This window comes from Maylandia zebra, linkage group LG20 (genome assembly GCF_041146795.1).
Source record: "Maylandia zebra isolate NMK-2024a linkage group LG20, Mzebra_GT3a, whole genome shotgun sequence".
In the NCBI taxonomy this organism is placed as follows: Eukaryota; Metazoa; Chordata; class Actinopteri; order Cichliformes; family Cichlidae; genus Maylandia; species Maylandia zebra.
The window spans coordinates 32,681,305-32,696,671 of NC_135186.1; the positions used below are offsets into that span (position 1 = coordinate 32,681,305).

Sequence of the window (15,367 nt, forward strand, 5' to 3'; positions counted from 1 at the left end):
AAGTTGGGCAAGACCCCGCCTCTAAAACTGTCGTCCAAAGGACTCCATAACTTTTCTCCTGCTAACAAAGAAAGAGTCATAACCACCTTGATGAGATGGAGATGTTAAACTTCTACAAAGCGTGTGCAGGATTAATGGCATCACGGCTTCAGTCCAGAGTGCTACCTGTCAACTAAGCCTGCTTGACACCTGCTAAACATCAGAATTAATGCTGCTACCGTGAGCATGTTTATCCTGGCTTTAGCATTACAGTGCACTCAATCTGAGCTGCTACCATGTCAGCAGACTCTATTGTACACCTAACAAAAATATGAATCCAGTCTAACACGACAGTCGTTCAGTAAATCCTTTTTTATGAGGTGTTACTGCAGGACTGTCGTGTTTCACTCCTCTAATCTTTGTAAACACACTCTGTATCTGCATGTGAGTTTGCAGATATCTGTGAGCAATGTTTGGTCTTTTTTGGTTACTGTTTGTTGTCTGAGCCGTATAAACCAAACATGTTTGACTGGGTTTGGCTGCATGCAGGTAAACAATCCATGAGGAGAGTGGAGAGAAAAAAGAGCATTTTGAGCCAAGTACAATGCTGAAACCAGCATTTGACCTGTCTGCAGCCTGAAACAAACCCTTAGCTCTCTTCCCTTCCCTATAACCTCTGTGATCTCTGATAGGCTAAAAGTGAGATGACCATAAAAGGGCCACACTGATGTAATTATCTGAAACTTGGCCATGTTTAATACAAATCCACCATCGTAACAGTATGACAAAAAAAAAAAATACAGGAAAGCCTAGTAGGTTCCCTTTGATGTCTGCATTCATAGTAAAATTGTGAAATCACACGCAGTCTGTGAAACGGGAACTTTAGGGCAAACTATCAGATTTCGAAACATCTGCTGGTTACACCGGAAGCTGTGAAACATCAGCCGCTGCCCCCAGAGGATAGGTCATTAGGCAAGCACTGATGGGTTCCCAGACAGAGCACCTAAACTGGCCACTGATGCTTTTTATGTCTATGAATCAATTTTTCTGTCTGTCTTTCCCTCCAATGGCTCTGGAGCTGCAGCTGGGTTTCTGGGTGTTGGCATCGCATCATATCGGGTGTATGCCACCTCTTTTGCCCAATAGGAACGCTGGCACAGCTGTCTGCGACCGAACCACTGCAGACAACTGTGTGCCACAATCACAGACACAATTTCAAGCCAAGTTTGCAGCTAAAATTGGCCCCTGATGATTTTAGAATTAGTCGATTAGGTAAGTCGCTGAAGAGGAAAGGAACCCCAAATAACTTTTCATATTTATTTTATTTATCCAGTAATTCCTGCCATTTTATTTTATTTATATAAAGTGAAAACTGGATTTTTGGAATTTTGGGCTGTTGACCAAACAAACCAGACATTTATATGATCTTGGTCTCTTGACTCTCTATGACTTAGACAGATACATGCATAGATTATGAGTTTTAGTTTTAATGATAACCTTCCTTTAAATTTGAGAACTTTAAAACAAACTATTTAATATATGAATGTAGTCACTGTATCGTGTCCCACTGAACTTGGACTCAAAGCCTCGAAGATGGACAGACTTATAAAATATACACAAACTTTGCGCAGCAGGTCACATTATCTCTCAGTTAATACCATTAAAAATGCTCCATAAGGCAGAAGTTTGGTGTAGACTTCCAGTTCAGTGGCTTCACTTAGCAGACAGGTAGCAACTGCACACCGGTCATTTAAGATAGCCAGACCCCTAAGTTTAATCCAAACTGGTGATATACTAGAATTTAGGTATATCATGTTAAAACAAAAAGGCAGTTTTATTGCCTATAATAAGTCCAGATAATAACATTAGGTTAAAAAAAAAACCCCAAACAAGCCCTTTAAGGCACAAGGGGTTGAAGATAAGGAACACAGAAATCCACAAAAGACAAGCAGACAATCCAACAGTGACAGAGGGAGAGCGGAGATTATGTATAGACAGAAGGCTGATTGTAAAACGAGAGGCATGAGGGAATAAGGCACAAACAAACAATCACAAAGCAGATGAAAGGAACAAAAAGCAGGTAGTAAAACCAAAACAGGGCATAGGAGAGCACTGAAACACAAGGGCTGACACTAAACAAGGAAGACGGGGGAAAACAAGACAAAGACCTCTAAAAACTGAAACAGAAATCAGCTAAACAGACCAAAATGTTTTATTTATTTGTTTATTTTCATATCTGGCTGTAAACATGATTTTCTTCATGACCGTACAGTTAATACTGGTGGGGGCTCTGTGGGAACTAATTGGTTTTGCAGGCAGTTCATTAGAGGAATCACTGTTTTGTGGCACTCTTGTTTGTTTGTTGTTTACCTCTGGATGCTGCTGCTTGGTAGAAACTGTGCCAGCTGTCAGGCAGAAAAGCAGTTGAGTCACTGAAGTTATTCTATTTTGGTGATCATACTTTACTTTCTCTCATACGCCATTTATAGCTGTTTCACCTCCACATGTGTCCAGGTTATAATTTCATCACGAGTCAAATATAAATATATTTAGCTGTAATTTCTTTTAGTTCAAACCTAAAAAGGTGCCTGACATCTTTGAGCAGCAGCAAGTTGAACACTAAAGGTTTCCATCGCTCAGCGCACAGCTGCCCGTCATTTCCAGCACGGGGAGAGCAAAGTGGATAAAGAGCGGTGTGGCTCCACCTTGTTGGATCCCCCATCGTGACTGAAAGGTTATATTCATTAAGGCGACCTGCCAGGCCGCACGTGAGGCCAGTCACGCAGCAGCTGTGTGATTTATTGCCCTCCTGCAGGCTGTTAAGATGGCTGCCCTTTTTACTGTATGTAATCTAAATGATGTGTCACCGCCTCGCTGACTGTTTGTCCCTGTCTGTCTCTCTCTCTAGTAAATATTGCCAACAGCCAGGAGTGGACGCTGAGCAGATCCATCCCTGAGCTGAGACTGGTGAGAAAACCCCCTTCACTGCCAGAGCATTAGAAAAAGAGGAATCTATTACAGTAATTTATAGTTAATTATCTGTATTGGAGATGAGGCTAATGCAAAAAGATATATGTGTATATGTATATATATTTAATGAAAAATGAAACAATCATCAGTGAACCACTTTGAAGAGAAGACTTTTAGAAACAAAATATGTCACATCTTATGTTCTGCTGTAAGATTCTTCTTCTGGTGTGTTAAACAGATACTAAAATTACACAGTTTTTGGTACAACATACCTCTAACCTAAATCTGAGATTTTAATTTGAGATGAGAGAGGATCCTCGGGATCCAGGACAAAGAGGGAAACAAAATAACAAAAAAGCTGCAAATTAAAATCCAAAAATTAGCAAAGACCAAAGGAAACAAAGCAGGAATCCAAAACAAGCACCAGGTAAACTGGAGGGATGGGTTAGCCAGCTAAAAGAGCTTAAAGTCCGATTTTTCAGTGTCATAAAAGTGGCTCTCTCTTTACCTGTTAGATCACCACGGTAACTGATGCTGAAGACATCACCTGATGTGCAACAGGTTCAGAGTTTTTGGTTAAAATCAGATGAAAAAAGTGTGAAATCGTTTCTCTGCTGCAGGAATCTCATTTATATATGTGACTTATTGAGCCGTACCATGCCAGCATCACCAAATGAATCCGTACTCAGTGTACTCAATGTACAGGTAATAAAAAAATGTTTCTTTGACACTGTTAGAATGAAAAGAAAAGCAGAGGCGGCACAGAACAAAAAGCAGTTACCAAAATAAAACAGGAAGTGGAAAACGCTTCGCTTGTCTCTGAACAAATAGACAAGTCAGGGGGAGGTAAGGGTAACAGATAACAGGAAGTTCAGAAACATAAGAAAGGAGAATAGATATCAAAGAAACCAAAACAGGAACCAAAAATACTGTACAAGAGTCAAGGACCGTGAAAAGCAGGTCAGCAGAGATCTGTTGGATATTACGAGCTTAAAAAGGTAAAGATGATTTTTTTAAGTCCCGAGTTCTGTCTGCAGGAATGAATTTCCAAACTAGGCAGGACGTTTGTGCAGAGTAGAGGAAGTATTCAAATTCTTAAACTAAGTCAGGGGCGAGCGTAGGGTCAAACCTCAGTTTCCAATCATAATGTCATGCATGCAGTGCACTGTAATTAATATTAATGGAACATGTTGTTTCCACATTTGCAAACCTCAGTTCAATTGGATAAACATTACAATGTTACCTTCAGAAGCAGCCTAGTTAAGTGGATGACCTTTTGTAGTGTCTAAGAGTGAAACTAGTACTACTTTTTAGAGTGAAAAGTCAGAGAGTTCAATCTAATCGACCCGTTTAAGGGTGGAGCCTTTAGGCAAAGATACAGTCATTTAGGAAGTTAAAGAACCATTTGTGAAAAAGCAGATAAGATAAGAAACATTATTTCAGTCTGTTAAGCACATAGAGGCAGTCCACCCAATCATCAAGCACTTAAAATATCATTATTCAGTACAGACACTGGGGAATCACCCTGCCAGTCTGCAGACCTGTACACAAAGCAAACTGGTAATAGAGTTGTTTTATATTAAAGTGTTTTAATTCAAACTGTACAAGCCCTCCTTTTAGTATGCAGACTTGTGTGCTACTGGAAAACACACAAAGCCTCCACGACTTGCATGAAAAACTACTTTTGTTTTTCCAGCTAACTTCACTTTTTGGTCTCTCGTTCTTCAACCTCTCTGTCCCCCCCCCCCTCTCTCCATCCTCCTCACTCAACTAGACACTAGAAAATGACAAAAATATAAGAGCAAGAGGGAGATGCACAATCGACAACAGTACAGCAGACTGTTTAGTTATGTGAAATCATCATCGATGAATGTGTGTAAAACAGAAGCTGCAGCGTTATAATTCTTGGTGAATTTAAATGTTGCAGTGAAAAAATGAGAGAAACTGTAACCTTAAACATAAACCATATCAGCTGTACTGTAAACAAACACTGAAGCCCAATTTGATCAGAATAGGAAAAGAAACTTTTAACAAACTAAAATAATAATACACATCAGCTCCTTGGCTGGCAACTCGCAATATACCAGCCTGACTAGTGGATCAGAAGGTTAAAATGAGCTAATAATCTCTGGTAATTTAAGCTATATTAGTGAACGTGTTTGACACTCTTTAGAGAACTAATAAAAATAAGCAGACACAGTAATGTCCCCACATTATCAGAACAATTTGTACTTTGCTATATTTTAGTTAAAGTCTGTTTTAAATCTGCATCACTGAAATTAGCACTTGAGGACCTCTAAAAAGGGTCTAAATGTACCTGTGAATTAAGTAGAGGTACTCATATTGCACTGCAGTGATGCTAAATAACAATTAAAAAGCCTGGATTAAAATGTTCTGTGAGCATGGCAAATATTAAAAGTAGAAACACTCAAATAGCCAAACAAGCCCTCTGACTAACATCATGTTAATTTATTTTGTAACCGTTTTTGCTGATGAGTTCATTTAAACGGCATTTTACTGTTTTGGTCGGTAATTTTAACTGTAACTAATCATGTTTTTCATAATGGATGCTGATGCTCATTAGCTTCTCATTTGAGTCGCAAATTTTCAGACAATGGTGTGAAAATCTTCTCACAGTTTCCCACAGTCCAAAGTGAACAATGCCCTTTTTTGTTTAAACAACGGAAACTATTAAAGTAATGAAAAGGGAAGAGAACAAGTCCTCACAGCAGAAAAGCCAGAATCTTTAACAACGGGCATTTTAGCAAGAAAATAAGTATCAGAATAGCTGCTAATTGATTTTTCTGGTGGAAAATACTTGCTCATGTATATATTGGTAGTACTTTGGCTTTAATGGAAAATCTTAATTTTGTTCACCCCCTTTGAGTGTTAGTAGAAATGACATGACATGAAGTGTGTAACCTGAGCGGTGAAATCCGCATACTGACAGAAGCATGTCTTGCAACTCAGCAACCATCTGGGCAACAGCTCAGGGCCGTGATTTTGAACCTCCCAAATAAATGAATGGGTAAAAATCCAAAACCTTTATTTCATTGGTCACTAAGGCCATAAACCCTGTACAGGATCACAAATCACAACAGAAAAAGACAGTCCAAAAAGCTCTGAAAATTTGTCCCAAAACTAGATTTACCCAAGAAAACAATGAGTACATTTACCTACATTCTCAGAGAGATACTAAGGTTGCCACCGCACACCTGTCTTCACTCTAGGCAGTACAACACAAAGTGGTTTTAACGATATTTTATTATATAATTATGACCACTGATTCATAGTCCTGCACCTAAAAATTCCCACCTTTATTTTCATATCCCTAAACATTTTGTCTGTCCGCTCTCATATAAACTGACTCAGGTCCATGTAAACAAAATTCCTGTTTTCCAATTTAAAAAAAATTCCCAGTTGAAGGCCAAAGGGGCTGTGATAGCGATTCATTTCCCTGCCGACACCAGACTCACAAGTTTGAGTCGTATGCTACATATTTTTCACACTTTAGCCAAAATTATCTGGTCACGTTTAATCATAAAAACTACTGGGTTTAGTTTAGAAAAAGATTAAATTAAATTGTATTTAAATAGTGCCAAATCACAGTACCAGTTGCCTCAAGTTGCTTTAGTTTTCCTAAAAAATGAGCAAGTACTCTGTGACAGTGGGAAGGAAAAACTCAGGAAGAAACCTCCGGCAAAATAAAACACTCAACACTTTTTGCATTGTTGGTTTTTTTGGTCGCCATGTTAAAAAAGTAGCTCTATTTTCTGACTAAAAAACAACTTGACTTGAGACTTTGCCAGTGAGCCCAGAAGTTCCGCCCACCTGCCATCCAGACCTTCGGTTTATGAGAGGCAGCCAATCAGAAGGAAGTTGGCTTGAAGCAGTTAAGGATTTAAAAAAAGGGAAAAATATAAAGTGAAACACGGTTAAATGAATAAATGCTGATCTCAAATTAACTAATGTTCAGTTATAGCCATTTTTATTTTTATTTTTATTGTTATTGTTATTGATTGTTCTCTTGTGTGTGTCTGGCTAAAAAAATGGAGCACATGAAATGTTATGTGCCACAAAGAGCTTTAGAACCATGTACAGAGCGGTTCCCAAGCTCTTTGAGTGCCAATACAGGTTGTTTCAGACACCAGATGAACTGAGGTGCTGCACCAAGCCCTCGTACTGAGCAGTGAATCGTACAAAGCCTCTCTAGTGAAATCCAAAAATAAAAATATGGAGCTAAAAATGGGCATCATACTTTCCCCGTATATTTTTGAACACGGGACTTTTACCAGATTGTATTACAATGAAGCACTTTTATAGCACTTTCAGAATTATCTTCACCTACTCACTGCTGCACATTTCTATATGTGGATGACAAAGCAGTCTACAGGTGGAAAATACAGATTAAATAACAGACAGTGTAAACTGCCTAAAAGGAACCAAAGCTTATCCGATGGAGGAACTGAAAGTCTGTGTCTGATGCGTTTTAATTTAGTCTGAGAGTTATATTTGCTGCATGGTGCTGTAAATGTGCATGCAGGCTGAACCTGAATCAACTTGTGTGTGCTGCATTTCCTTCCTCCTTCTCTCAGGGTGTTCTGGGAAGTCTGAAAAGTGGCAAATCGGCGCTGGTAAACAAATACATCACAGGCAGTTACTCCGCAGTCGAGAAACCTGATGGTAAGACACAAGCACATCCTATCTAAAAAGTGGCTTCTTGTGTGCGTGAGTTTTGTATCCCTAACCTCAGAAACCTGGTGCGTGATATGGCTTCATCCTCGGGGTGTCACTCTGCTGAATAACCTGTCTGTCACTGTCACTGTTCCTGACAGGTGGACGGTACAAAAAGGAAGTGCTGGTGGATGGTCAGAGTCATTTATTATTGATCAGAGAGGAGGCTGGACCACCTGATGCACAGGTGCTTCTTTGTGATGATGTGTATGTGTGTGTTTGTGTGTGTGAGTGTGACAGACCTGTAACACTGCACATTTCATCATCCATCAGTGCACAGTAAGATAACATCTGTCCATCTATCCTTTTCCTCCTGCAGTTCAGCAGCTGGGCTGATGCAGTCATTCTGGTCTTCAGCTTGGAGAATGAGGCCAGTTTCCAGGAGCTCTACCAGCTCTACAGCCAGCTCAGCGCCTTCCGCTCAGACATCCCAGTCATAGTGGTCGGCACACAAGGTAAACGCACAAATCAGTCATGTACCCTCAAATATTCAGAGCCCAAACCTTTATTAACTTAAGTTAAGTTAATCAGTCGGTCACATGACAGGAACTCAGTGCATTTAAGCTTAACTAATGAGAGACTGTAATATTCAGTGAGCAGCAGTTCAATTCAATTTAATTCAATTTTATTTATGCAGCGCCAAATCACAACAACAGTCGCCTCATGGGACTTTATATTCTAAGGTAGACCCCACAGTAATAAAGAGAAAAACCCAACAAACATGACCCCCTATGAGTAAGCAACAGTGGGAAGGAAAAACTCCCTTTTAACAGGAAGAAACCTCCGGCAGAACCAGGCTCAGGCAGGGGCGGGGCCATCTGCTGCAACTGGTTAGGGTGAGAGAGGGAAGACAGGATAGAAGACATGCTGTGGAAGAGAGCCAGAGATTAATAACAAGTACTATTCAATGCAGAGAGGTCTATTAACACATAGTGAATGAGTAACTGAAGGGATGCATCATGGGAATCCCCCAGCAGCCTACACCTATTGCAGCCTAACTAAGGGAGGATTCAGGGTCTCCTCCCTTAGCAGCTCTCTGGGTGTAAATGCCATGTTTTGCCAGAGTTCAGAGGAAAATTGTCACTGCTGCAAGCTGATAGGAACGCTGCAATAATTCAAATAACCACCCGATACAATCAAAATGTCCAAAAGAAGCTCAATAAATGCACAATCCGTCAAACCTTGAAGCAGCAGAGACCCCATTGGTTGCCAGTCCTGTTAGTTAGGAACAGGAAATTGATGCTATAATGTACACGAGCTCACCAAAACTGGACAACAGACAGTCGTCACATGCTCTAATGAGACTGAAATTCTGCTTCAGCATTAAGATGGCACAGTAAGAATCTAGCACCTAGTTGAATCTATGCCATGAAGAATTAAGGATTACTGCCAAGATGTGCAACGTGTCCAGCGAGTTGCATTCATAGGAATGGGTTCCTAACATCCACAACAAAAGAAGATGCTTATGGGACAAGCAGGTGTTACAATGTTGATATTGTTTCTTTCTTTAGATAAAATCAGCAGCACCAACCCTCGCGTGATTGAAGATCAGAGAGCCAGACAGCTGTGTATTGACGTGCGTCACTCCCTCTTTTACGAGACCTGCGCCACCTACGGGTTCAACGTTGACCGAGTGTTTTCAGAGGGTGAGCTGACTCACATTTTATAAGTGATATCAGCATCAACAAAAGAACAGGCTTAAGGATGTGATTCACAAGGAAAATAAAATTTAAAAAATATCCACCCATTACTATTTACACACTGACATTTGAAACAGACTCAACTGTTTGAGTGTTTGTTTTTCAGCTGCTCAGAAGATTGTAGCTCAGAAGAAGCAGGCAGCACTGCAGGCCTGCAAGTCTCTGCCTAACTCACCCAGTCACTCGGGAGGTTCCACACCTGGATCAGCATCGTTCCCTGGACAGGTAACACGTCCTTTTTCGGTTTTACTGCTGGGTCACTCCCATAGGAGATACCCCATATTGCATTTGCAAATTTAATGGTTAATGAAACACAAACCACACTGATAGCCTTATCTTGATAATCCTGACATTTTCAAGCCTTTTTCTAAGTAACTACCTAACTTTTTGCATGTGATCGGTGGACTTTGTGTTACACATTTTGAAGAAACTGTGGCAGAAAAGTGGTAAATAAAATGAAACAGTTTTTTGTTTGGTAAGCAGAACAGATCCGTTTTCAAAACTTAGTGGTAGAAGATCTTATCTCACCACATAGAGCTTTTCACAAAAATGCTCAGCAGGTGTTGGGGGTAACTTCCTTTTGAAATAAATTTTTACTTGTTCACTTGTTTATATCGCTCAGTTATGTGATGATTTTTCTTCCTGACTAAAGAAACCATTCTTTAATGGGGTCGTTTTAGACTGAGCGCTAGTTTCTCCTTAATATCCAACAATGGTCTACCCGGTTTGGAGAATTTAATGTTCACCATCACCATCACAGGGTAGCAACATGTCAATCACTGTGGCTAGGCCTGAAGGTATATCATGCATCTTCTGCAAAATTACGTTTTGCACAAACGAAAGTTTATTTATCTATTTATTTATAATAAGATTGGCATTAATGCACCAGCCAGGAGTCGTGTATAATAAAAGCTTTCTGTTGTGGGACCAAAACTAACTAAACACACTTCCTAATTTTGTTGGTTTGTGAAACAGCCACAAACCAACCAACTAATGAAGTGGCACCTTTCCCCCCCCACCTTCAGATATCCTGTTGGTCAGGCACCATGTCTTAACAATACCAGTTTCTATAATGATGACCTTTATTATTACACATTAAAAGGACCTAGTACTATATTCCTACTTTATTATACTTTAAGGTTTAGAGCATGATGTCAAATGTCTTTGGACTGACAATAATCTAATTTATGTTTTTACTCTAAAATATGAAAAAGCTCGCTTCATAACTGAGGCATCTTGTGCTTTTGACTTCACATAGACGCGGAAGAAACTATAATGTAAAAGTGTATAAATATATATTTAACTGAAAACTTACATCTATTAGATATTATTATTTGATCATTAATAATATTGATATTAATGCCATAATGTGTAAATTATTGTGTGCACTGTAACAGGTATGTCTCACAGCACAGTGTTTAAAACCAGGCTGGCTAAACTGTGAGATCCTTAAATTTATGTGGATAAAACAGAGCGCTGTAACGTGCTGTAACCATTTCCTGGTAAGAAATAAGTGAAAATGAAAGTATTCAAACAAATACACATAAAACCTAAACTCAAGTTAAGAACAATATGTAAACATATACCGTACAAAATATTCTGTGTACTGTGGAGGCTTGACTTTGCCATTTAAAAAAATATTTTCTGTCAGAATTTGCTGTTATTGCATAAAAATTTCTAGTTAGTTTCTCAGAAGTATGATTTTTTTTTTCATTGTTGGAAAAAAGCACAACACAGTTTGCTGTGAGATATACATTTATATATTCTACATTCTTCTTCTGCATGAGTTTTTTCACCAACTACAGATGTTTCAGATGAAAATGTGGATATTAAGTAAACCCAGTGAGTTAATAGTGCAATATATCCCTCTGAAAAGCAGACGTAAATTAAATTGCAATACCTGAAATAACGGTAGTGATTGCTTGCCACCACACACTCAAAAAATATTTATCCCAAATTGTGGATTTTAAATAATTTGATTACATATAAAATGTTCAAAGTAAAATATCAAATTTAACAGAATCTGGTCAAATGAAATTTACGTGATTGTTTTACATTCATATCATCTAAGCTTATTTTCTACAATGATTAATTATTTGAATGAATAAAGCTTTGATTTTTTTATATTTAGTTGAAATTTAATCACATTATTTTGCTTCATGTTTATCAGGGACAAAACATGTTTTTGAGTGGATATTCTATCATGTATTTTCTACTTCAGATAATTATTTGTCCGGATTCAATTATTGATTCAAGTATTTCTTGGCCCTCGTTGCTGATTACATCTTCTTTAAATTCACAAAACAAAAAGCTCAGCATGTTGAGCACATTTAAAGAACTGTAGAAAGAGAGCAGCGACTATGACTGTCAGGTGTGACGCCTTCTCGGTAGTTATTAGTCGACTGTTTGAGTAAACACAATCTTCTTTCGGTCTAGACAGATATTACATAAGACATGATAAATATAGGACACTGATGAAAGTGTTCTGCTGTTGCTATGCTGATGCTGTCTTCAAAATTAAAGCACTCTTTCACCGTTCTTCTAATGCCAGCTGATCATGTTTTAAGCTGTGCTAGCAGAAAGACTCTGGGGATGTAAGTCAGCAGCACACCAAATGCATTGCAAGGAAATTTGGCACACATATTTATTTACTTACTTACCGTCAGACTGGATCAAAATAACTTTAGTGATTACTTAATCAGCAAATATTCTTTATGTTAAAGGACGTCCATTGAATACATCACATTTTGCTCAAAGACAAATCCAAAATTTATTTTTCATGAGTAATAACAAAATGTTGCTTATACTGCTGTTGGACTGGTGCCATTTTGTTTTCTGTAGCCAGAAGTGACCATATTTAGATAAAAGGGTGACGTACGCATGTTGCATAGATAAAATGTACAGGTGCAATGCACAGAAAAGACACCAATTAGAGCTAAAAGGCAAATAAAGCATACATGCTCCAAAAGGCACCGGTATTACAGGTGGAGAGGTTAGTCAAAGCAGCCACGCCCCTAACTCCAGAATCCAAGACCAGACCCCAAACTGTCCTTTGTCAGACTGTAAGTACGTTACACAATGATACAAATATGGACACTTTAACATGAGAGTCAATGGAGGTTGACTCTCATCCAGAGTCACCTTCTAGTGGCCATTAGGGGAACTGCAGTTTTTGTACACTGGGGTCATTTTTCCTCTTAGAGCAGGTTTGCGGGAAAATAGTCACCTCTGGCGAGCAACATACAGTAATAAATCATGTTGCTGTTTTTTGGAATCATAACTCCTTTTTCTCATTTTTGAATATGTTGTTTCATGATGACCTGCAGCAGTAGTGACACTTGAGCAGTTTCAGGTTATGTGACATGTAAGTGAACTTTCACTGATCGTGTGAGCAGGTGGAAGTGAGCATTAACCTCAAGGCTTCGTATATTTGTAGCGCAAATATAATCAAAATATATTGTATATTTAAAAAATACATTTTGAAAACTTATGTAGCTTTAAGCAGTGGTGTGAAGCGATACATTTACTCAGGTACATAAGTCTAAATGTTAGATATTTGTTTTGTTTTTTGTGATATTCAGAGGGAAATATTGGATTACTTTGAAAACAATCATGAATCAGGGGGAGACAGAGACAGGAAGTACATGTGAACTTCAAAGTAAAATAGAAAATAATCATAAAACAGACATGAATGCTAACATTTAACAAATTGTTGCTGGTGGACCAAAGCATTATCCCTGGAAATATCCCAGTGACTATAAAAATAAAACCTAAACTCCAAATATTATGCGTTTATATTTATCTCAGAAATATAATCTTCATCTATTACTGGCATCAAGGCACTGATGTTAAAAATGAGCCCACCCTGTAGAGTACAGTACATCGGACACGACTTCCAACTGTTACTATTTTCCTGTTTTTATTTAGAACATATGATTTAATCGTGATATTTAAAATGTAAATGACATTCAAAGGATCATCTAAGGTTGTGTACACCAACGCTTGTGTCGTGTTTGATTACTTTAGCTTAGTCAATGAAAACACAGCCCGCCCTGTTCTTCATCCATCAGTTTCCATCAATCACACCGATCGACTGAAGACTTCACGTTGTCACTCATCATCACCTTTTTGTGACTCTGTTTCATCTTTCACCCCATCCTCACTCTCTCCATCTCTTCTCATTCCCATTCCCATCCTGACCTCCTGACCTCCTCCACCTCCTCCTCCAATTCCTCCTCCTCTCAGGCCAGTAATGGCCCCAGTATCGGCTACGCCTACTCCCTCCCCTCCACCCCTGTGGTGAGCCACAGAGAGCTGCGAGTTGCACAGGGAGACGGGGGAGGCAGCGTCAACGCTCGCTCGCTGAAGAGCATCCCCAGACGCCCCTCGCTCTTCAAGGTCAGTCACCTCCAACTGCTCGTGTCTCACACCTTTTAGTCTCCTTCATCTCATTCTCATTTCACTCCATTCGCCCCCCTCTGACTCTCCTCGCTTAAATCGTCTCCTCTTCTTTTTTAACACTTTAAATTCTGTTGGATTCGTTGCAGAACCGGGACACAGACAAAAAAGGTGGCGACGCTAAAGGCGACCTGAGCAGCCTGCGGGGCGTTCCGATCAAACAGGTTTGGTTTCCGTTACAAGCAAAAAAAAGCCGAATATCCAGTGATGGGGGTATTTACACGCTGCAGTTATAACAATAACACGAGCCAATTCCCTTGTCGGAAATAAGATGGGAACAGAAATACATTTGTCTATTTATTTTGTCTTACATAAGCAGCACAGAAGTCTGTTGTTTCATCCTTTTCAACCTTTCTCAAGGGTGTTCTATTAATACAAGAGCTCTCAGCTATTGCTGTCGAACTCTTTCTGGTACACTTTGAAGGGGCGGCTCTAAATTTAGGCAGATTCAGACTGTGGTTTGCTGTGACTGATGCGACCCCCGGTTGATGCTTTTGACAGGGCATCCTGTGGAAGAGGAGTGGGAGCTCTCTGAATAAGGAGTGGAAGAAGAAATATGTCACCCTGTCCAACAATGGCACGCTGTCTTATCACTCCAGCTCCAGTGTAAGAAAACACCACAACACCGATCAATGCGACAGTAAACGAGCAGGGGGGAGAGAAGATCTGCAGCTTTTCACATTTAAAGGGACCGGTTATGCTTTTAGATTGTTTTTGTTATTGGTTTTTGAAAGAAAGACCCATTCTTATTTGTTACATCTACAGAAATTTAGGTATTCTAGCAGAATTCATGAGATGTGATGCTATTTGCATCATATTTTAATTCAGTTGTTTAAATCAGGGCCTTTTGAGAAAAAAAAACCCCATGACTGACTTAAAGACTGTTTTGGAAAACATTACAGATCACTAAGATGATTAAAAACATGCAACATCTTGTCCTCTTCAGGACTACACGCAGAATACCCATGGAAAGGAAATCGATCTGCTGCGTGTGACTGTTAAAGTTCCCGGGAAACGTCCTCCAAGAGCAGTCGCACCGACAGGCCCCTCGCCCGCCCCCCCTGGAGCTGTACCTGGAGTCAACGGGCTGAGTAAAGAGCTGCCAGCCGCTGATAGCACCAGTACAGGTATGTCTTCTTTAGGAGGATAAATAGACCATACTTTGAAGACTGTATATAAAAGATGGACATGTCTTCTTATCTTTTTGATAAATCCACTTATTTAGAGTAGATCTGACCAAGAAATCGAGGATTGTTGTGTTTACTTTCTCCTGAAACACACCCTCCTTTATCATGCGTTTTAACTCTTAACTGTTACCATAATATTATAAAATGCTAGTTTTGTCATGGCCTTTGATACAATCTGCTTTTTGCACCTAGAGGAGTCGCCCTCTGCTGGCTATTAAAAAGATTGCAGGTTCTAGTTTTATCTTCCTTCCATATGTTTGTTCCTGGAATTTTATACTTGAAAATAAAGCTTTAGATAACAATAAATTTACATTTCTTAGCCTGAAAGATCATAAAAAC

At 39.3% G+C, this 15,367-nt stretch overlaps 1 protein-coding gene across 6 annotated transcripts in view; it reads left to right on the forward strand.

The window, feature by feature from the left end:
* The window catches only part of agap2 (ArfGAP with GTPase domain, ankyrin repeat and PH domain 2), a 33,975-nt gene that overhangs the window by 10,794 nt on the left and 7,814 nt on the right, over nt 1–15,367 (forward strand). For 5 of the 6 annotated variants that reach the window (XM_004560255.5, XM_004560256.4, XM_004560252.5 and 2 more), the window contains 10 exons: nt 2,888–2,946; nt 7,545–7,632; nt 7,785–7,870; nt 8,003–8,138; nt 9,195–9,329; nt 9,490–9,608; nt 13,629–13,781; nt 13,931–14,005; nt 14,343–14,447; nt 14,788–14,968. In XM_004560255.5, the coding sequence (XP_004560312.1) occupies nt 2,888–2,946; nt 7,545–7,632; nt 7,785–7,870; nt 8,003–8,138; nt 9,195–9,329; nt 9,490–9,608; nt 13,629–13,781; nt 13,931–14,005; nt 14,343–14,447; nt 14,788–14,968 (1,137 nt within the window). The remainder of the gene's footprint in view (nt 1–2,887; nt 2,947–7,544; nt 7,633–7,784; nt 7,871–8,002; nt 8,139–9,194; nt 9,330–9,489; nt 9,609–13,628; nt 13,782–13,930; nt 14,006–14,342; nt 14,448–14,787; nt 14,969–15,367) is intronic. The other variant, XM_076878273.1, reaches the window with a different exon arrangement.